The 19,563-nt window shown below is 54.6% G+C and overlaps 1 protein-coding gene across 21 annotated transcripts in view; it reads left to right on the forward strand.

The window, feature by feature from the left end:
• The window catches only part of LOC118585437, a 29,555-nt gene extending 23,271 nt beyond the window's left edge, over positions 1–6,284 (forward strand). For 5 of the 21 annotated variants that reach the window (XR_004945188.1, XR_004945189.1, XR_004945201.1 and 2 more), the window contains 4 exons: positions 59–146; positions 2,584–2,715; positions 3,912–4,732; positions 6,021–6,284. Coding sequence is in view for 5 of the 21 variants with exons in the window: in XM_036190007.1 (XP_036045900.1) it covers positions 59–146; positions 2,584–2,715; positions 3,912–4,018 (327 nt within the window). In the remaining 16 variants the exon portion in view is untranslated. Of the gene's footprint in view, positions 1–58; positions 147–438; positions 469–768; positions 939–2,583; positions 2,716–3,911; positions 4,733–6,020 lie in introns of those variants that run through there. The other 16 variants (XR_004945194.1, XR_004945196.1, XR_004945191.1 and 13 more) reach the window with 16 other exon arrangements.
• The last annotated feature ends 13,279 nt before the right edge of the window (positions 6,285–19,563 follow it).

Consider the following 19,563-nt stretch of genomic DNA (forward strand, 5'->3'; position numbering starts at 1 on the left):
GTTGGCCTTGCTTCTCATGTTCTCATGAAGTAACTTGTTCCTACCTTTCTCCACTCAGGCCTCTGGGTCAGCCAGCTCCACACAGAGGTGTCGGCGCCTGATGTCTCCCTCGTGGTCACTTTGGTCATTTCAACCATCTGTTGAAGGTAGCAACTCTCACTCACTTCTTAAGTGACACCCTTTCCTCTTCCCAGTGACCTACCATTAGCTCTCAAGTCAGAGCCTAGAGCCTGAAATGGTGCCATGCCCAGGCCCTACTGTGAAGAACTCTGGGAAGGTGCCTGTGCTTCTAGCCTCTGGGGTGGCAGAGCTCAAGAGGGGTCCCACTCAGAGAGTCCAGTTGCTCACTGGCATGAGTTGTACCCACACTCTCGTTTCCTTTCCTCTAAACCTGTAGACCCTCAGGTTCAAATGTTTAATTTTGTGAATTTATTTCAGTTTATGTATAGGAATGCCTGCATGTTTGTATGTGCACCACATCCATGCCTGGTGCCCTAGGAGAAGAAAGCATTGGATCTCCTGGAACAGGACTTACAGATGGTTATGAGCCGCCATGTGGGTGCTGGGAACTTATCCCAGGGCCTCTGGAAGAGCAACAAGTACTCTTACCCCCTGAGCCATCTCTCCAGCCCCAGGTTCAAATCCTGAGCACTGTCTGGACTTGTCCTATGTCCAAACCAGTCTCACCGAGCCCTGTCATTCCCTCCGTGTGCCAACTCGGGTGTTCAAGCTTTTCTTCTCCTTATTCCTCCTCGTTGGCTCCTACAGAGTCGGCACGCTCTTTGGATGCCTCGTTCACGACAGGCTGGAAGAGACTCCCACAGCCCTGTAGAGCGGGCAGTCTAGTGGGAAAGTAGACATAACTCACCTCTGGCCAGAGGTTGCCCTGCAACATGCCAGTGGCTTCCCGGAGGGCACCGATAAAGCAGTAATGCAAGGTACTTGGGACTAAGTAGCTGTCAGAAAGGAAAAGCATGGTCTATCTGGAGACTTGCCTGTCCCTCAAAGGAAGTGGAGCCTTAGATGCTGAAGCAGGGAGGCTGGTTAAATAGTGGGGTCTAGGCTAGGATGTGGCACCTGGCTGCCAACTTCCGGGGCTTTCACATGCACACAACCTGATGACTTCTGAGCTCTCACATTAAAACCAAAAGATTTAAGAAGTCAAGGACTGGGGCTGGGCGGTGGTGGCGCATGCCTGTAATCCCAGCACTTGGGAGGCAGAGGCAGGCAGATCTCTGTGAGTTCGAGGCCAGCCTGGTCTACAGAGCTAGTCCAGGACAGGCTCCAAATCTACACAGAGAAACCCTGTCTCAAAAAACCAAACCAAACCAAAACAACAACAACAACAACAAAAAGAAGTCAAGGACCTGGCGTTAAAATGGAGAGGAGGAAGTTGTACTCAGAAACTTCCTGGAGGAAGCAAGGGATAGTGAGAGTTGGGGGTGGGGTCTAGGGCTTAGTCTGAGGGGATCCTCTGAGAGCAAGTCCGGGAGGGAGGAGAGGAAGGACTGCTGGTCCCCAAGCTGCCCTGTCAGCGAGATGCCAGGCTTTACACAAAGGCTTCTCTGTAAGTGGCCGGCAGTGGCTGTCAGGTGAGGGGACTTAGCTCCTGGGGCCTTCAGTGCATTGGGGGTAGGGCTGGAGGTAGCCTCAGGCTTCCAGAGGTCTGCAGGAGAAGAAAGAAGCTAGGCCTCGCCAGAGTCTTCCAGAGAGGTTGTAGAAAGCTGTTCCCAGGCCAGGTTCCTGGTCCTGCCCAGTCAGACCCCAGGTCTAGGCCCCACCTCTGCCCACTTCCCGTTCTTTCCAGCTGTGCCTCCTGGGTCATCTAGCTTCTCCTTCTCCAGCCCTCAAGTGCTCTCCTAGGTTTGGAGCCTGGTCCCACAGGAGCCTAGAGGGACTAGCACAGGGGACCTCTCACACCGAGGATCCCATAGTGGGAGAGTGGAAAAACAGCAAAAAGGAGTCTGAAGGCCACCTCCAGGTTTACATCACACTCACCTTCCTAAGCACAAGCTCTTTCCTGGACACACCTCAGTGCCCCTTCCTGCTTATCGGCAGTGAGGAGAGACATCCCCCTCATCATCAAGCCCTTGCTGCCTACCCGGCCCTTTTAATTGCTCTTTGGGTTTGAAACACTTTAGACAGTGGAATGACTTACAGGTCAAGGGTTCAAATCTACAGGAAGGACAGTAAAAGACAGCGTTAGGGTTGGACAAACCGATGGGGATACAGGTTCTGACTTCCCTCACTTGCTAGTAGAGGAGCAGAGAGTCAAGTGATCAATGCCTTCCGGACCTAACTTCTGTAGCTCTTTGTAGGATAGTGTGCAAATGTCTGGTGTTCAATGCTGAATGTTGAAGGATACAGTAAGAGGAAGTAGGCAGATCAGAAGTCTCCCAGAAGCCTGGGCCTTAGGATGCCAGCTGAGGGGAGTAGAGTCACACTAGCTGCCTGTCTAGTGACTGGAGTTGTCTGTGTCTCAGGTCTGTCTTAGAGGGTGGCATCTCTTGTTGGTACTAGTGATCTAGTCCACTAGGAGGCTTGCTCCCAGATTGCCTACAGCTAACCCCATTCCTTCCTTAGGTCCTCTCCTTGTTCTCCAGAGCAGCATGAGCCAGGCACTGTGGAATCTCTGTTCAGTGAAATGTATGAGGACCTGTAAGCCCTGGTCCACAGCCTTCCAGCCTGATTCTCCGGTCCTGGACACGGTCAGCAGTGAGCTACTTTAGAATCTGTGGGGATCCTTGGGTCCATGGTCCAGGGAGACTCTGAGCATGGAGGGTCTTTTGTGTGGACACAGGTCTCCCTTTTGTGCAAGCAGGAGTCAAGGAAGGATGGCACTGGTGTTAGCCCCCACCAGCGGCACCCGGGCATCCAGGACTGGAGGGGAGGAGCAGGCCGAGGCTGGCATATGGAAGAGAGCCTGAGCATGGTGGAGTTTCACCAGCTAGGGCTGCCTTCTGCTGGGCTGTCCATCTGGCACCAGCTGGCACACCAGCTCCGCCCCCACAGCCAACCAGACTCCTTTAGCTGTTGCTATGACAGTTGGCTGCCATCTTGTACTCAGGGCGCTACCTCCTCTTTGGATTTTCCTATGGGGCGCCTGAGGGACAGAAAACAGGTCCCTTAAAAATCCATATCAGTATCTGGTTTTTGCAAACGGCCAGGAAAGCTAGGCACGGTGCTTCATGCCTGTACACTCAGCCCCTAGAAGGTTGGGGCAGCAGAAAGGTGAGTGTGAGGCCAGCCAGGGCCAGATACTTAGACCTTGGTCTCAAAAACAAGCCGAATTTCTGGGTATGATGACACGTTCCTTCAATCCCAGCACCTGAAAGGCAGAGACAGGAGGATCTCTATGAGTTCAAGACCAGCCTGGTCACCATAGCAAATTTCAGAACAGCCAGAGCTACATAGTGAGACCCTGTCTCAAATGAAACAAAACCCATTAATTAATTACCATGTCAGGACAAAGGACGCAGCTCAGTTGGTATAGTGCTTGTCTATCGCACAAGACCCTGGATTCCATCCCCAGCACCACACAGACTATATGTGGAGACACACACTTGCAATCCCAGCACTCAGGAGGCTGCAGCAGAATTACTACAAATTCGAGGCCTGCCTGGGCCAGATTATGAGTTCCAGGACATCCTGGGTTATGATGTCAGATTGTCTTAAAAAAAAAATGGCAATGGCCAAAATAGGCCACTCTGACTGGCTCTGTGCTATACTGTATTCAGTGTGTCTGGAAGTTCAGATCCTGTTTCTGGGCTGGGGCTGTAGCTCAGTGACAGAGTGCTTGCCCTAGCCTGTACCGGTTCAATCTCCAGCTGCCAGGGACGTGGGGGGCAGAGCGGGGTGCGGGCAGATCCCGTTTCCTGATCCTAAGACAGACATTTTCTCTCTCTGGTTAGGAAGTTGCACAGTCTTTCTCATTCCTGGCTCTGGAACCCTTCCCAAGCATCTCGTCCCGATCTCTGTCGCTGTCACACCAGCTCTTAGCTCTCCACGGATGAAGTGAAAGGCAAGAAAGGGTCTACCAGCCAGCTTTCATCATTTTAAAGCAATTCCTCTCCCTGGATGGTGGGAAACGAAATGGAGGGTTAATTAACTTGGTAAGACGTTTAAATGCCCCTTAAAGACTTGGGGAGTGAGGACAGTGAAATGGATATGCTGGACCCACGTGTGGAAGGAAAAACTGATTCCCAAAAGTTGTCCTCTGACCTCCACCCATGTACCACGGCCTGCACACCACCCCCTCAAATGTAACAAAAAACAAACAAACAAACAAAAATTCAAAAAAGACGTGGGGATTTCCATTCAATGTCCCCAAATGTTTTGGAACTTTCTTTTCTTTCCTGTCAGCACCCTAGAGGAGGCAGGAGCCAGGGACTACCAGGGAGGGGCCATTTCCTAGGCTGGCTGGTGAGGCCTTAGGCCTACTGGGAAGGCTCCAAAGGGTCCCCAAGAACTCCAGCCCCTTCTTTCTATCTCCCGGCGGAGGGTAAGGAATGGCTAGCTGCCTTGGCTGGAAGAGTCCTTGGTACTGAGCAGGGCCAGCTGGCTGAGAAGCAGGTGGGGAGGGAAAGGACCCTGCTTAAGAGGGGGCTGGGTGGGAGGGCTGGGTAATTTATGATATCATTGTTCCCACCCCTCTTCCCAGCCCCCTGCCACTTTCCTGTTGCTAGGAGACCCTGGCTGGCCCTGTCATCTGGACTGCTCCTCCCCAGCCAGGGTAGGCCCTACCCCAGTCCCATCTATAACCTTTTCTCAGGCCCTGTTACACACCAGTTATCACTCCAGGTTCAGCCAGCTTGGGAGTGGGACCAAGGCGATAGGGGAGTGTGGAGGAAGCCAGGCAATAATTTTTGGGGTGGGGGAGCACTCTGAGGGCCTGCAGGTGACCTGGGAACCAAGCCTGGAAGAACCCAAGTTTATAAATACAATCCTTATCTTGGGGGGGGGGGACATGGGGGTCTGTCAGTGCCTACAGACTTCTCAGCCCAATTCCTCCAGTCAAGGTCAAGGTTAAGGCCTGGCAATGGTAGGGAAGAGAAACAGAGGGGAGAGGCTGAGGAGTGTCCAGGTTACAGGCAGGTGGTGTCACAGGGGTGTGGCTGAGATTCCCTCCTCTTCCTGGAATTCCCCTGTCGGAAGGCTAAGGTAGGTAGAGGACTTCTTAAGCTGCAGGCTGTGGTCACCTGTGCTTCTGAGCACTGGCCTAAATTTGGCTACCACTTGGCTTTTATCCAATTAATCTGCCCTGCAATCCTGACCCCAGGTTCACAGGCACAATCAGAGGTCCCCAGAGTCCCCAGTCTGCTCCCCAGAGTCACCAGCCTGGCAGCCCTTTGTGCTGTGCTTCGCCTGGGGCTCCTCCCTCCCTCCCAAGACTGATTTCCTGTGGACCAGGCTCCCAGCACAGCTGCAGGGCCAAAGCTCGGAGAACCAGACAGGCAGTCTCCAAGGGAGGCTCTGCCAGTTCCCAGGGGTTGAAGCAGGACTGGAGAAGAGGCTGGCCAGCCGCTGAACTCAGTTTCTCCTAGACTGCTCTCTAGCACGCTTCTGCCTTCAAACCGGAGTTCCCTGGGCTCTGGCCACAGTTCCACCATTCTTAGGATCAGATCCTGGACATCCTGCCCTCAGTGCTCTGGGATGGCCTAGGAGAGACGGTTACACTAGGCTCCTTGTCTTCTGGAGGAGGGATTCCCTTCCCAGACTACAGGTGGCTTTTTCCCTGTCTGCTCCTAACTGAGGTCTCCATCCATCATGAGTGTGAGTGTGTGTGAGTATGTGTTGTGAGTGTAAGTGTTCATATGTGTTTGAGTATGCATATGAGAGAGAGAAAGTGTGTGTGTGTGTGTGTGTGTGTGTGTGTGTGTGTGTGTGTGTGTGTGTCTTGATACAGGGCCCTGTTGTGTAGTTCAGGCTGGCCAAGAACTCAGAGCAATCTTCCTGCCTTTGGTTCCTCTATGCTGAGATGACAGGTCTTTTCCTCGACTCTTAACAATTTCTCTTTGCAGGCCAAAGAAGACCTGACCTCACTCTGCGCTCCCCTTCAAGGCGAAGTGTGTTCCCAGACTAAGAAAGGGCTGGCTCCAGCACGCAGAAATGGACAGAGACAGGGGTGCCACCTGACAGCTTCTCCCCAGAGCTACGGAACGAGGGCCTTGCTTACCCGGTCACTGCCAGCAAGTTGTCCCGCCTGGCCCATCTATGTCCCCTGTTGCCTCTCAGCTGGTCCCTAAATCCTATCCCATGTCCAATAAAGAGTGTTGCAGATTGAACAGCAGTAGTTGCCTATGGATGTACTGGGCAGGGACTGGGGAGTGCTGGGTTCTCCATCATAGAGCAACAAACACCACCTGCAGGATGGCATGAGAGCAGCCCCCCCCCATGCTTTCTGCTAGCCTCCAGCTTTACGAGAAGGGGTTCCAAGACCATCAGAGCAATAAACTCCTCTCCCAGCCAGGGGTGTACCAGGCAAGAACCAGAGTGGATCAGGGTTGCTGCACTCCCTCAGCAAAGGTTCTCTCATTGCTTCCTGGTCTGAGGGTCCACGGAGGAGGAGCACCCTGTCCCACACTCCTATTCTCTCACCATCCTCTCAGTAACACAGAAGGGAATGACTAGGGCTAGCAAGACGGACAGCAGGCAGGACTTCTCAGCCACAAGACCTGACGCAGCCTTTAAGGGAGCATGGAAGAGCCATGGCAGGAAACTAGGAGTGTGCTCTTGATCTCTTTCCCCTGTAATACCCACATCCAACACACTCCTGAAAAGACCAGTCCCTCCCACACTCTAAGAGAAGATGGTGGAGCATGAGCAGAGCCCAAACGGCACCCTTCAGGCTCTCCTGCCCCCAGCCTTTCCTGTCTGAACACAATTCTTCCATAAATTTCGGTCTGAACGCCAGATTTGTCTAAAAAAAGAAAATATGCTATTACACATGGCGTGATTCTGATAACTCAAAAAGAAAAGGAGGCGTGCTGAACCATCCACCCTCCTTCCCAAGAGGCAGCCATTAACTCCAACCCTTCCCAGGGAATAACCCACAGGCTTCCAAGCACTGTGCATGCTCGGTGCTTCCACACTACTGCACCCAACACTGCAGTGCTTCTCCACCAGCATCCCTGCACTGACATACACACACTGGACACTGCAGTGCTTCTCCATCAGCATTTCTGCACTGACACACACACACTGGACACTGCAGTGCTTCTCCACCAGCATCTCTGCACTAACACACACACTGGACACTACAGTCCTTCTCCACCAGCATCCTCGTACTGACACACACACTGGACACTGCAGTGCTTCTCCACCAGCATCCCTGCACTAACACACACACACCCTGACACTGCAGTGCTTCTCCACCAGCATCTCTGCACTGACACACACACACACTGGACACTGCAGTGCTTCTCCACCAGCATCCCTGCACTGACACACACACACACTGGACACTGCAGTGCTTCTCCACCAGCATTCCTGCACTGACACACACACTGGACACTGCAGTGCTTCTCCACCAGCATCCCTGCACTGACACACACTGGACACTGCAGTGCTTCTCCACCAGCATCTCTGCACTGACACACACTGGACACTGCTGTGTTTCTCCACCAGCATCCCTGCACTGACACACACCGAACACTGCAGTGCTTCTCCACCAGCATCCCTGCACTGACATACACACTGGACACTGCAGTGCTTCTTCTCCACCAGCATCTCTGCACTGACACACACTGGACACTGCTGTGTTTCTCCACCAGCATTCCTCCACTGACACACACACACCAGACACTGCAGTGCTTCTCCACCAGCATCCCTGCACTGACACACACCGGACACTGCAGTGCTTCTCCACCAGCATCCCTGCACTGACATACACACACTGGACACTGCAGTGCTTCTCCACCAGCATCCCTGCACTGACACACACACACTGGACACTGAAGTGCTTCTCCACTAGCATCCCTGCACTGACACACACCGGACACTGCAGTGCTTCTCCACCAGCATCCCTGCACTGACACACACACACTGGACACTGCAGTGCTTCTCCACCAGCATCTCTGCACTGACACACACACACACTGGACACTGCTGTGTTTCTCCACCAGCATTCCTCCACTGACACACACACACTGGACACTGAAGTGCTTCTCCACCAGCATCCCTGCACTGACACACACCGAACACTGCAGTGCTTCTCCACCAGCATCCCTGCACTGACATACACACTGGACACTGCAGTGCTTCTCCACCAGCATCCCTGCACTGACACACACAGGACACTGCAGTGCTTCTCCACCAGCATCCCTGCACTGACACACACAGGACACTGCAGTGCTTCTCCACCAGCATCCCTGCACTGACACACACACACCGGACACTACAGTGCTTCTCCACCAGCATCCCTGCACTGACATACACACACTGGACACTGCAGTGCTTCTCCACCAGCATCCCTGCACTGACACATACTGGACACTGCAGTGCTTCTCCACCAGCATCTCTGCACTGACACACACACTGGACACTGCAGTGCTTCTCCACCAGCATCCCTGCACTGACATACACACACCGGACATTGCAGTGCTTCTCCACCAGCATCCCTGCACTGACACACACACACACTGGACACTGCAGTGTTTCTCCACCAGCATCCCTGCACTGACACACACAGGACACTGCAGTGCTTCTCCACCAGTATCCATGCACTGACACACACTGGACACTGCCTGAAGATGGCTCTTCCAGAGTCATGGTAGCCTCAGCCTGCTCATGGGCAAAGAGTCTGCCTTGCATGCTCAGGCCTTGGGTTCTAAACCTGCTTGGGTGCCCTGGTCTAGTTCAATTCCTCGTTTTACAAAGGAACCAAGTCTATGGAGGGGTAGGACCAGCTGCAGAGTCCTCAGCATGTCACCGTTAGGAAAGCCCCTGAGACCCACGAGCCTCAGGATCCTCCATAAGGACAGGGCCTGGCGTCTGACTAGGGCTATGGGTGCTGCTGGTCTATTTAAGTTCATCGGGCCAGAATAGTGCTTATTAATGTCCTAGCATTCATTTCAGGCTAACCTTGACAGGACCCACCCTGGCCCCAAGGGTAGGTCCCTGTGCGGACAAGTGAAAACTGGCCATCACCTCCCACTACCAGGCTGGAGCACCAGTCTTCAGGGGCCTAGGGGTGGGAAGTGGTGGCCAGTCCAGAGCCAACCCTGTGCCTGCTCTAGCAGCTCCCTAGGAACCTCATGGGATCTGTGGAGGGTGGGTAGGGGTAAGGAGTTCTCTCAACAGACCAGGGAAGAGATTGGGATGGGAGCAAGCAGAGGCCGGAGGTAGCTACAGAGGGTGGGCTGCTTTTTAGTAACTGAAAGACCTAGCCAGACCCAGACAGGGTCAGAAGGGCAAGGGGGCCGAGGGGAGTCCCTCCCTGAACAGGGATTCCACGACTGAAGTGGGTGGGACCAGGCAGTCACTCACTCAAGTATACGCTCTCAGAGTCCCACTGAGCATATGCAGATGAGCCTGTCTGTATGCAGATGAGCCTGTCTGTATGCAGATGAGAAGAGAAGCATTCTCTTCTCAGGGTTACCATAGAACCTGCCACCCTCCCTTTCCCCTTGGGTTCCAGCTGCATAGTAGCTTGGGAAAGAGGCCATCCCCTGGGGAGGGGCAGCCTACAATGACAGGTTAGACTTCAAGAAGGACTGACCAAGGAAAAATGGTCAGTCTGGGAAAGAACTGGACACAGGAATATAGTGATGCTTCTGAAAGGTGAGGCAAAAAACATGGATGTGTACTGTGAAAGAACAGCCCAGGCTCAGCAACCACAAACTGGAAGAAAGTTTTGTGGGACACACGGGCCAGCAAGCTAAAGGAACCTTGGAAAGCAGCTGTGCTGGCCACCCTGGTCACGTGTCCCTGGATCCTGGTGATGCCCCAGGCCCTTGGCAGACAGGTCTGGGAAGCCAAGAGGGCTCCTGCGGGCCACACAGCTTGCAAGTAGCAGGTCACTGGTCACTGATTTGCAGCAACTTAGAAGTTTCTTAGGCCATGGTGCCCAGAGTGGAGTTGCTGTTCCTGCATAGCCCCAAGAACTTCCATCAGGAGGTAGAGGCAGAGAGATCAAGAGGGGCGGGGACACTAACCAGGGCAGAGGAAATTGAAGCGACTCAGAAAGGTTAAGAAAGTTGCCCCTTAGTTCAGCAGATCCAAGCCAAAGTTGGGCCTGAGCCCCAGCCAGGAACCCTAGCCAGAGCCTTCTCCTAGGGGTGCAACGGCCTTTGGGAACAACCTTGCTTTTCCTCGGGTGGCCCTCAGTTTCCTCTCCACCCCCTCCCATTCAACAGTATAGCCAAGGCCTTTGAGGAGAGGCCCTGGGGAAGAGAGGGCCCTTGTCATCCATTCATTCTGCAGGAGGCTTGGCCCATGCCAGCCCCGCTGGACTCTCCTTCCTGAGAGTTGCCAGCCAGCCCCCACCTACCCCATGGCTGCTCCCCAGTTCCATCATTTCCTGGAGCCTCAGGGTTTTGGCTGTGATCCCAGCCAAAAGATGGTGGGGAGTCCCATCTCCTACACCTTCCCTCACTTCCTCACTCACACACTGGCACCGGAGCTGTGGGAACGCCGGACAGCAGCTGGGCATTGGTGCCAGGCTCTGCCCAACCTCAGCCCATCAACCTTAGACAGGGACGACAAGGAACAGGCCCTTCCCCCGGGCCCTGGAAGCCCTCAGCACTGATTGTGAATCTGGGGACGAGCAAGGCATGTGTAAACCGGTCAGTAACAGGCCTTTCCTAGGAAGGCTTCTGACAGGCCTGCTTGCTGGGTCACTTTGTCTCTCCCCAAAGCTCTGCTCTGCTTGCAGCTCTGGGGATGAATACTCTGGAAGTTCTGCTGACCCCTCTGTAGCTGAGGGCTCCAGGGCCCTGAGAACAGGGGGTCAACACAGGGCCACTACTAAGAGATATCTATCCAATCAGGGATCTGACAGGTCTTGGTGGATCCCGGCCCAGACAATGTGGGTGAGTTGAAAGGAAAATAGAAGTCATTATGAAGGGGCCAAGGGAAGACAGTTCCAGAGAACTCAGAGAAACTGGGACAAGAAGAGACAAAGGGGCAGGGGGAGCCAAAGAAGAACGAGCTATCATAGACATCCCAGCCGCTGTACCCGGGCCAGAAGGTCACAGGACGGCAGCTTCCCCTATGGAAAGACTTCTTGCTGGATTAAAAGGGCTACTAGGGGCCACCGCAAGACCGGAGACAGCACAGCGTCGTACTTCTCGGAGGCTGGGGGGCCTTTGGCTAGAAAGGAGGGCTCTGTGAGAAAAGGGGCCCCTAATTGGGGGAAGAAAGGGAGGGAGGGGCTCTGCAGGGCAAAGGCCCCAGGGCCAGCCTGCCATGGATGGAGAGGTAGGCATTGGGGTTGGAACCAAGTGACGGGGCTGGAGCAGGTGGGTGGGGGCTGTGCTAACAATCTAATTGCTCAGTGCCTTTAGCAGGGTGTGAGCCAGGGCCTGGCTGTGGCGCTGTAATGAGTGGAGGTGTTCTTCCAGGGAGGTGAGTGAGAAGGTGAGAAGGAGCAGAAATGAGGGGCCGGTCAGGGATGTCTTTTTCTGCTCTTGAAGAGGCTCAGGCTCACGGGTTCATGTGCTCTGCTCCAGCCTCGTGCCTACCTAGAAAACCAAGGTGGAGTCTGTAGCCTAATGGGGGCCCAGGCTGTGCAAGGGGGTGCCTGGGTCCCCCCAAGCAGGAAGTGAGACAGCGAAGGTCACATGATAACTGTAGCACTAACTGGGCACACACTCAGTGCCAGCTTTGTACTAAGTCTTTGTCAGTTTACCTAACCCTCCCAAATACACAGACTGGGGAATCCCTGTCCCAAACCCAGCCCAGCCTTCTAGCTAAGTAGATACCAGGGGTCTTTCTGACCAGGGCCGACCCTTTTCAGACCCATCCTTCTTCCTAGGAAGAGACAAATAGTCAAAGCCTCTCTAGGCGTTGAGAGAGCTCAGTCTGCAGTTGACTGCAGCCCAAAGGCCCCTGGCGGTGGGAGGCTAGCTCAGCCAGTCTGCATGCTTCCTCTGTGCCCACACACCAAAAGGCCACTACAGTCCCAGAAACACAGCAGTGTCCCATCTAAGCCTCTGCACACACTGTGCCCTCCCCTTGGACAGTCATCTCCCTGCCCACTAACAGTCCTGTGACTCATCTGGCGTCTTCTCTGCCTGTTGGATGCCACTGAGAGCTGACCAATAACGGCTGCCTCCCACACATTCAGGACATACATGGATGCGCTAGCCCTGGGTGACTGTTTACTTTTAGAACTAAGAGGCCCGGGAGCAGGAATTCTGGGAGCCCTGTGAGAAGCAGGTATGCAGGACTCTTCTGTTCCATATGAAATGAGTGCTTATTCAGAAATAATTTCTTCTTGTAATGAGGATGGAACCCAGTGCCCTGCATGTGCCAGCCCACTGCTCTACCAGTGAGCTACCCTCCAGTCCCAATTTATTTTCAAATATGATTGATATTTTTAAGATTAGGGAAGGTGGTCTGGGGTTGGTGGCACACGCCTTTAATCCCAGCGCTTGGGAAGCAGAGGCAGGCAGAGCTTTGTGAGTTTGAGGCCAGCCTGGTCTATGTAGCGAGTTCCAGGCCAACCAAGGTTACATAGGGAAACCCTGTCTCAAGATAAATAAATAAAAGTAAAAATACATTTAAAAAGGAGGTCAGGAGGCCAGTCAGTGTTCAACTGTGAAGGCCAGGATATCAGAGATCTACAGATCTGAAGGGAACTAGTAAGGTCCAGTACGATCCAGTCAGGTTCTCTCCCGGTGGAGTCCCCCCCATGCTCAGTTCTTTCCCACTTTTCCTTAATAAATTTACCCTGCTCTCCTTCAAAAAGAAGGAAGAGGCAAAGGGAGGAAGGGAAGAGTAGGACTCCTCTTTGCTGTTCTGGCTTGGAGAGGAGAGGAGGAGTGTGTTTCCAGCCCCTCTCTCCCCACCTGCCTCCTCCTGGCTGCGGGCTTGGTCCTTGTCCCATGGTCTTCCCACATCCTCCCAGGAGTCTGCCCACTCCACCGCTCTAGTTGGGACTGTGGCTGGGTACCTGGAATCTCGCCAGGTGCATCTCCAAAGAACTAACAAGCACCTGTCTGCGGGGTAGGCAAGGATGGTCATTCTCTGCTGCTACTAGAGGGGTGTGTGAGCTCCTGCCTGCCTGGGGAGCTGGGGAGTCAGTCTTTTTTGTTGTTGTTGATTTTGAGATAGAATTTCTCTGTGTAGCTTTGGAGCCTGTCCTGGAACTCACTTTGTAGACCAGGCTGGCCTCGAACTCACAGAGATCCGCCTGCCTCTGCCTTCCGCGTGCTGCGATTAAAGGCATGCGCCACCACCGCCTGGCTAGGGGAGTAAGTCTTGTAGAGAGAAATCTGCTGCCAGCAGAAGCTGCTGTGCCGCGTCTTCTGAACCTCGGATGATCCATTCAAGGCACACTGCGCCCTTCCCTGTCTCTGTCTGCACAACTGAGCTGAAGACAAAGGATCTTCAGAAGCTGCCTTACCTTTCTCGTCAGAAAAATGGGAACAGAAACAGTAGCTATTTCTCGAAGCTGCAAGGAAACAAACTAAGCTAATATCTGTGGGGAGCCTGGTCCAGCATGAGTTGGGGCTTCACAAACGGTGGCTTGGCTTTTACGATTGTCATTAAACAGGAGCAGCCCTGCAAAGTGGGCTGATCCAGGGCGGGAACTCCTCACCAATGTTCTTGCTGGGAGTAAAGAGGCTTTGGGGTCACAGCTCTCACACGCATCCTCTGACAGGACGGACTGGCTGTGGGTGACTGAGAAAGTGAAAAGAGATGCAGAATAGAATACGAGGGGCTTAGCCTGGGCAGGACCACCGGGAAGGACCCTCCATCTACAGCCCCAGGTGCTCATGGGGCCCACAGGCCAAGAATGTGAAGGCCCGACAGCCCCTTCCCTGCTCTGAGGCAATTCAGAGAGCCTTCAGTCAGCAGGTCATCTAGGCCTGCCCTAATCCCCTGGAGTGGCAGGTGGAGGCAAGTGGCTTGTACAGGACTGTGCCACGGGGAACCCATGACCTCTGCTCTCCGAGTGAGACAGACAGGAATCCTAAGGCCAGGCAGTGCACACTGAGGAAAACGGTGTAGAGCAGGGAGAGCCGGGAGAGCCGGCTGCTGAGCTGCAGTTTAAAGCAAGGTACGCGTAAGGAGAGTTGGATTTTCGCCAGCTCTTGCCTTGAGGAAAATTTTGGCGGGTCACAAGGAAAACAGAACAGTGTGAGGAACCCCCATGCATCCACTTGTCCACTGGCTAGTGTCAACGTCTGCCACCTGGCTGCCTTTGTCCTCCTCGGCCTCTGCTGCTCCCCAGCGCATCCCAGTTCTGTGTCCTTTCACAGAGGAGGTGTGACTGCAGCAGAGCCCAAATGATCGCAGAAAGGGAGCTGTTCAGTCATCTGGGAAAGGGGGGTGTTTGGGTGAAGGGACAGGAGAAGGCAGTGCAAATGCCCTGCCTGGTGTGCAGAGGCCCCGGGGCACACAGCCCTCCACCCTGCCTGACTTGAGTGTGTGGTCTTGCTCGAGTCTCCAAAGTGCTGGATTTTCTGTATGGAAAATGGGGTTGATGGTGGATCCCACGGGGAGTTTGTAGGGGAGTGTTGCATGAAGGCAGAGCGAGACCCCAGAGTCAAGGTTCAGTGGCTGCTCCCAGGTAGGGCTGACCCCAAGGAGACATGTCTGAAGAGGTCAGACAAGGCCCCTGGTGCCCAAGATAAGGTGGTAGCTGGGAACATGGTCAATCTTCCAAAGAAGGCTTCACTGAGGGAGGGGCCTGAGCCCAGATCTTGGCCGTATTTGCTGTTCCTCACCCCCCACAAAAGAATCCACTGAATCCTAGGCTACTGGATCCTAGGCTACTGGAGACAAGAAGGGCCAAAGGCCTGAATGGCCACCTGTTCTCTAAGGAGGCTCTAAAGACCCTCGTTAACACCACTTCCCTCCCGGGGTTATTACAGGGTGGGAGGTCACAAAAAGACCCTCAACTCCTATGCTCTGGCAGAATAATGGGCCATTCACACTGAGGGAACCCCAGGCCCACACCTGGCTCGTTCTCTCTCAGGCAGACCCCAACTGCCTCATTGTCCCAAGCCCGCCACTGTGCCTTGTACCCGGGTGTCAGCCATGGGAAGCCTGACACCCCAGCTGGGGCATTCCTGCCCTTCCCCCACCTCTCCAGCCACTTGGAGACTCAGAGCCGATTTGGTGGGGGAGCACCATCCATTCCCCACTCCTCACTCAGGATTTCTCTCCGCTCAAAAGTCCTCAGAGAGAAGTCCTCAAACTATGGGAAAATAGGAGGGAATAATTAGGAAAGCCATTAGCGTCTCAAGGCCCATCTGAGAGGGATTAAAGGATTAAAGAAAGGCCTTCTAACAGGTCTCTCCTTGAAGATTGTTGCAGGAGTTTATTTTCAGGACTTTTCTCTCTTTCTTTCTCCCTGGGTTGGGGGAGACCGAAACCCTTGGTGGATCCTCTCATCAAAGCTGCAGGAAATCAAGACACTAATCATGTTCAGTGGCTGGAAGAGCCCGGCAAGGAGCAGGAGTGAGGAGCAGAGAGCTGAGAGACCAGGGGGTCCCTCAGGGAAGCCCAGACAGGCCCACAGGGAGCAGGTGCTCCTTACTCCTCCAGAAGACCCCCAAGGGCTCAGCCTTGTCTAGCAGGCCTCTCCCATGCCCTCTGGTTCCAGCTGAGGGCACACAGTCTCTCTGCCTCACTACTCAAGGCAAACTGAACCAGAGGGCTCCACCCTTTTCCAGACAGCCAGAGAGGCTGGAGGTCGGGGAAGGGCTCCACAGGGAGAGCCGCCGCTGTCTGTTTGCCTGAGTCATGGCCGCTGTCTTGCAGGGCACAGTGCAGCAGTTCAAGCTGCATCATGTGAGTGTGAAGGGGATATACAAATGTGGGTGAGGAGACATCCAGAGCAGGCAGGCCTCAGCCATTTTAGAGACAAGGACAGACAAGAAAAGGCCACAGTACATCTCCCTCCTACACCTCTCCGGCCACAGGGTGGGGACTTGTTGGCTGTCAGGTAAATGTTACAGTCAGATGTGTTCACCAAGTCCTGTTCCAGTCTATCTCACTGTCCTTCCTACAGAGATGATTCCCCAGGCCAGTGGCTGAAAACACATGGTTGAAATTCAAACATGTATCCCCTAGGGAAGCCAACAAGCAAGCAAGGACTCCAGACTAGATGGCACAGAGATTTACAGTTGCCAAGAGAAGTGGGGTACCTTAGGGTACACACCCAAGCTCCTCCAACCAGTCTCCACATACAGCATCCTGATCCCCCGGCGGGAGACCATCTTGCATCCACATACTAGCCCCCCTGGATCCAGTTTGTGGGGGCTTCTGAACTGCAGCTTGTCTCTCCCATTTCTAAGGAAAGTTCACTAAATGCCTTCCAAGCCTCTGTACCTACTACATTGCAGCTAGCAAGGCCTAGACTCTGGCCAGTCAGGGAGAGAGCAGCTGTTCCCAAGATGCAGGTGGGCAGCTCAGCACACGCCAAAGGGCAGGGAATAGGTGATTGCACTAGCAGTGACCTGGTTCTGCATCACTGAGGCCCATGAGTAGTGGTCCTGGTTAGCAACTGCCAACAAGAAGCCCAGGGCTTGGATTGGTGTGCACAGAAAGGCCAGGAGAAAGGATGAATGGCTGGTAGCCTGGGCCTAGCATAGTCAGACGTCACCATAGTGCTGGGTATCTGAGCAGTAAAGCTGGGGTCTGGGGGACCCTGCCCCCACCCCAGGGTTCCTTGACCCTCCACGGTGCAGCCTCCTCCGTGGTGTTGGGGCAGAGTGAAGCATGAGGAATTGTGGGGAGGAGGGGCCTCTGTCTGCTCCTTTAGAACCAAAACCCAGACAGTAGCCATGGGATGGAGGCCAGTTTGTAAAAGCCCGGGTGAAATGAGCTAGAAGGGATTGGGAACAAGTCCCACAGTGTCCTGAGGCACATTCCTTGCTCTAGGGAGACAGAGATGGACGGTGCTGAGCAGGGAAGGAGGGGTGGGGGTGGGGGGCTTCTCCTGCGGAGGACTCTACTGCCAAGAGCTGGGTGGGAAAGTAAAGTTTCTGGTCCAGAGGCTGCCTGCACAACAAAGCCTGCTTCCCCGCAGCCTCTGAGCCAAGAGGGGCCTCCTTGGGCACTGCCCAGGAACTAAAAAGCAGGTCCAGAGAGCCTGGAGACACAGGCCAAAGGGAGAGGGCCTGCAGGGTTGGGGGCTTTAGAAACTGACCCTGGCCTCTCTGGGACTGTGCAAGCAAGCCCCGCATCTGTAAGCACCCTGTGGGGGTAGGGCCCCGGGGGGGCAGTGTGCTCTGTGCTTTTGAGCCTCTTCCAGAGGCAGCTGCTGAGGGCCCCAAAGCAGCCTCTGTGAGACTAACTTTAGAGATGTTGGAGATGGATCAGAGAGCTGGACAGAAGGACTGGTTTCCAAGGAGCTAAGAGTGCAGAACACCGCCTGCTTCCTTAGCACCAGGAAACGCCGCAGCTTTTACCACTGATCCCCCGGCCAACTCCCATCAGAAACAGGTGAAGGCAGGAAGAACCAGCCTGAGTCCTGTAATGGGCCTGCTCGCCCCCCACCCCAAAGATTTCCTTGGAGACCAGCACCTTCTCCACCTCTCCTCAGCCTCAGCAGCGTGTCTGCTCACTGCTGTAGAAATCCTAGCTGCTTCTCTTCTTTATTTGATAGAATCTCATATTTCTGAAACATGCTTTGTAGTCTGGAGCAGCCTTGAGTTTCCTGCCTAGCTTCAGCCTCTCAAGTGCTGAGGTTACAGGTATACACCACCATACCTGGCACATGTTGCTTTCGTGGTTTTGTTTTGTTTTGAGACATGGTCTCTATTTAGCCCTGGTTGTAGTGGAACTAGGGTAGATCAGGCTGGCCCAGAACTCACAGAGATCCGCCTGCCTCTGCCTCCTGAGTGCTGGGATTAAAGATGTGCACCACCAAACCCCACCAGGCACACTTTTCACGTTTGGGATTATTTTGATGAATTCTGCCTGAAACTATTCGTGAGTCCTGAGGTGTCAACGCTTCAGGAAGCGAGGACTCTCCAAAGTACCCCTTACCGAAGTGGCTTTCACCTGGGAGCTTTAAAAAGTAAAAAGGTGGACTCTAGCCCTGCATCAGGGAATCTTGAACCTGTATCTGTGTCTTGAGTTAGGGGCTGTGCCCCCACCGCACACTCTGGCTGCTCTGTGAGGACATCCCTCTTGCTAGCAAACCACTGACTTGGTTAGAGGGCCACAGACTCCCTTCCCCCCCTCCAGCATCACTGGATAGTTTATCCTCAAATTTTTGCTTTAGCTGATTGTTCCTCCAGTAAAAATGGCCCGCTAAAATGGTGGCCGGCAAGAAGACAGGCCTGAGCAGTCCTGGGGCTGCTCACTTGTCACAGAAGACCCAACAAGATATGTATCACCTTGTAATTTGCTCTGTTTGGGGAGAAACCTTAAGTACGTTGCTCTGTGCCCTGGATCAATGTGATGTGAGAAAAAGCAGGGGGGCAGAGGTGGGTTAAGTGGGGTGAGCACCGAGCACCGATGGCTGCTGGTTTGAACCCCAGCCACGGTGGCTCAGAGGTGTGGGCTGCCAGCAGAGGTTTGCGTGGGGATTGGGGGACAGTGCGCGCCCACTCGGTCTGACCCCAAAGCCGAAGCTCCCGAAGCCCGTGCAGGTCCCCTTGCCACGGACCGCACAGACAATGGTGTTCTATTCCCGGAGCACGGCCGCCCCCTGCCCGGCCGCCCTTTTCAGGCTGGAAGCCGGCGGCGGGACGCTGGCCGCCTGGAGCATTTGCATACGGCCCGGGGACAGTAGCCCGCTTTGTTGGCTGCGCACGGGGGCGCCGGGCGGTGGGCGCAGCGCGCCAGACAAAGCCGCCGGGGGAGGGAGGGCGACGGGGGCAACCGGGCTGCACCTCGGATGCCGCGCCGTGTCTAATTCCTCCAAGGAGCGGCCCGCGCCGTGACGCGAATCCCAATGCGCCCGGCCCCGTCGCAGGTTCCTCCCGGCCAGGTAACCTTCCCACCCCAGACCAAGGAGGGCAGCTGCCGGAGCACCCTAAGGTCTTGGCCTTGGACATGGACCCTTGCTGTAGTGCACACACAAGTACACCACGCTAGAGTAGTGGCGTTCCTGGGGGTCTTCCTGCGATGCCTCTGGCTATGTTGGCCTCATCTCCCTAACAGCCTGCCTGCTCCTCAGTCTAGTCTCCAGAAGCAGGCAGGAGGTGAGGATCCAGCATTGTTCCCGGGGCTCAGGCACTGGGGCTCGCCCATGAGCAGGCAAATGTCCCCTTGTCCGTCATTGAGAGAGGGATAGCATGCTGCTCCGAGGGGCTGGGCCTGAGAAGCAGAAGTCTCATTGTCCTGAGGGATGACATGCCCCTGTCCTTGGCATCTGTTGACTGAATAGATAGGCCACCATGAGGGGGACCAGTGCTGATGAGGCCCAGGGGCTCCTGG

This window comes from Onychomys torridus, chromosome 6, assembly GCF_903995425.1.
Source record: "Onychomys torridus chromosome 6, mOncTor1.1, whole genome shotgun sequence".
Lineage (NCBI taxonomy): Eukaryota > Metazoa > Chordata > Mammalia > Rodentia > Cricetidae > Onychomys > Onychomys torridus.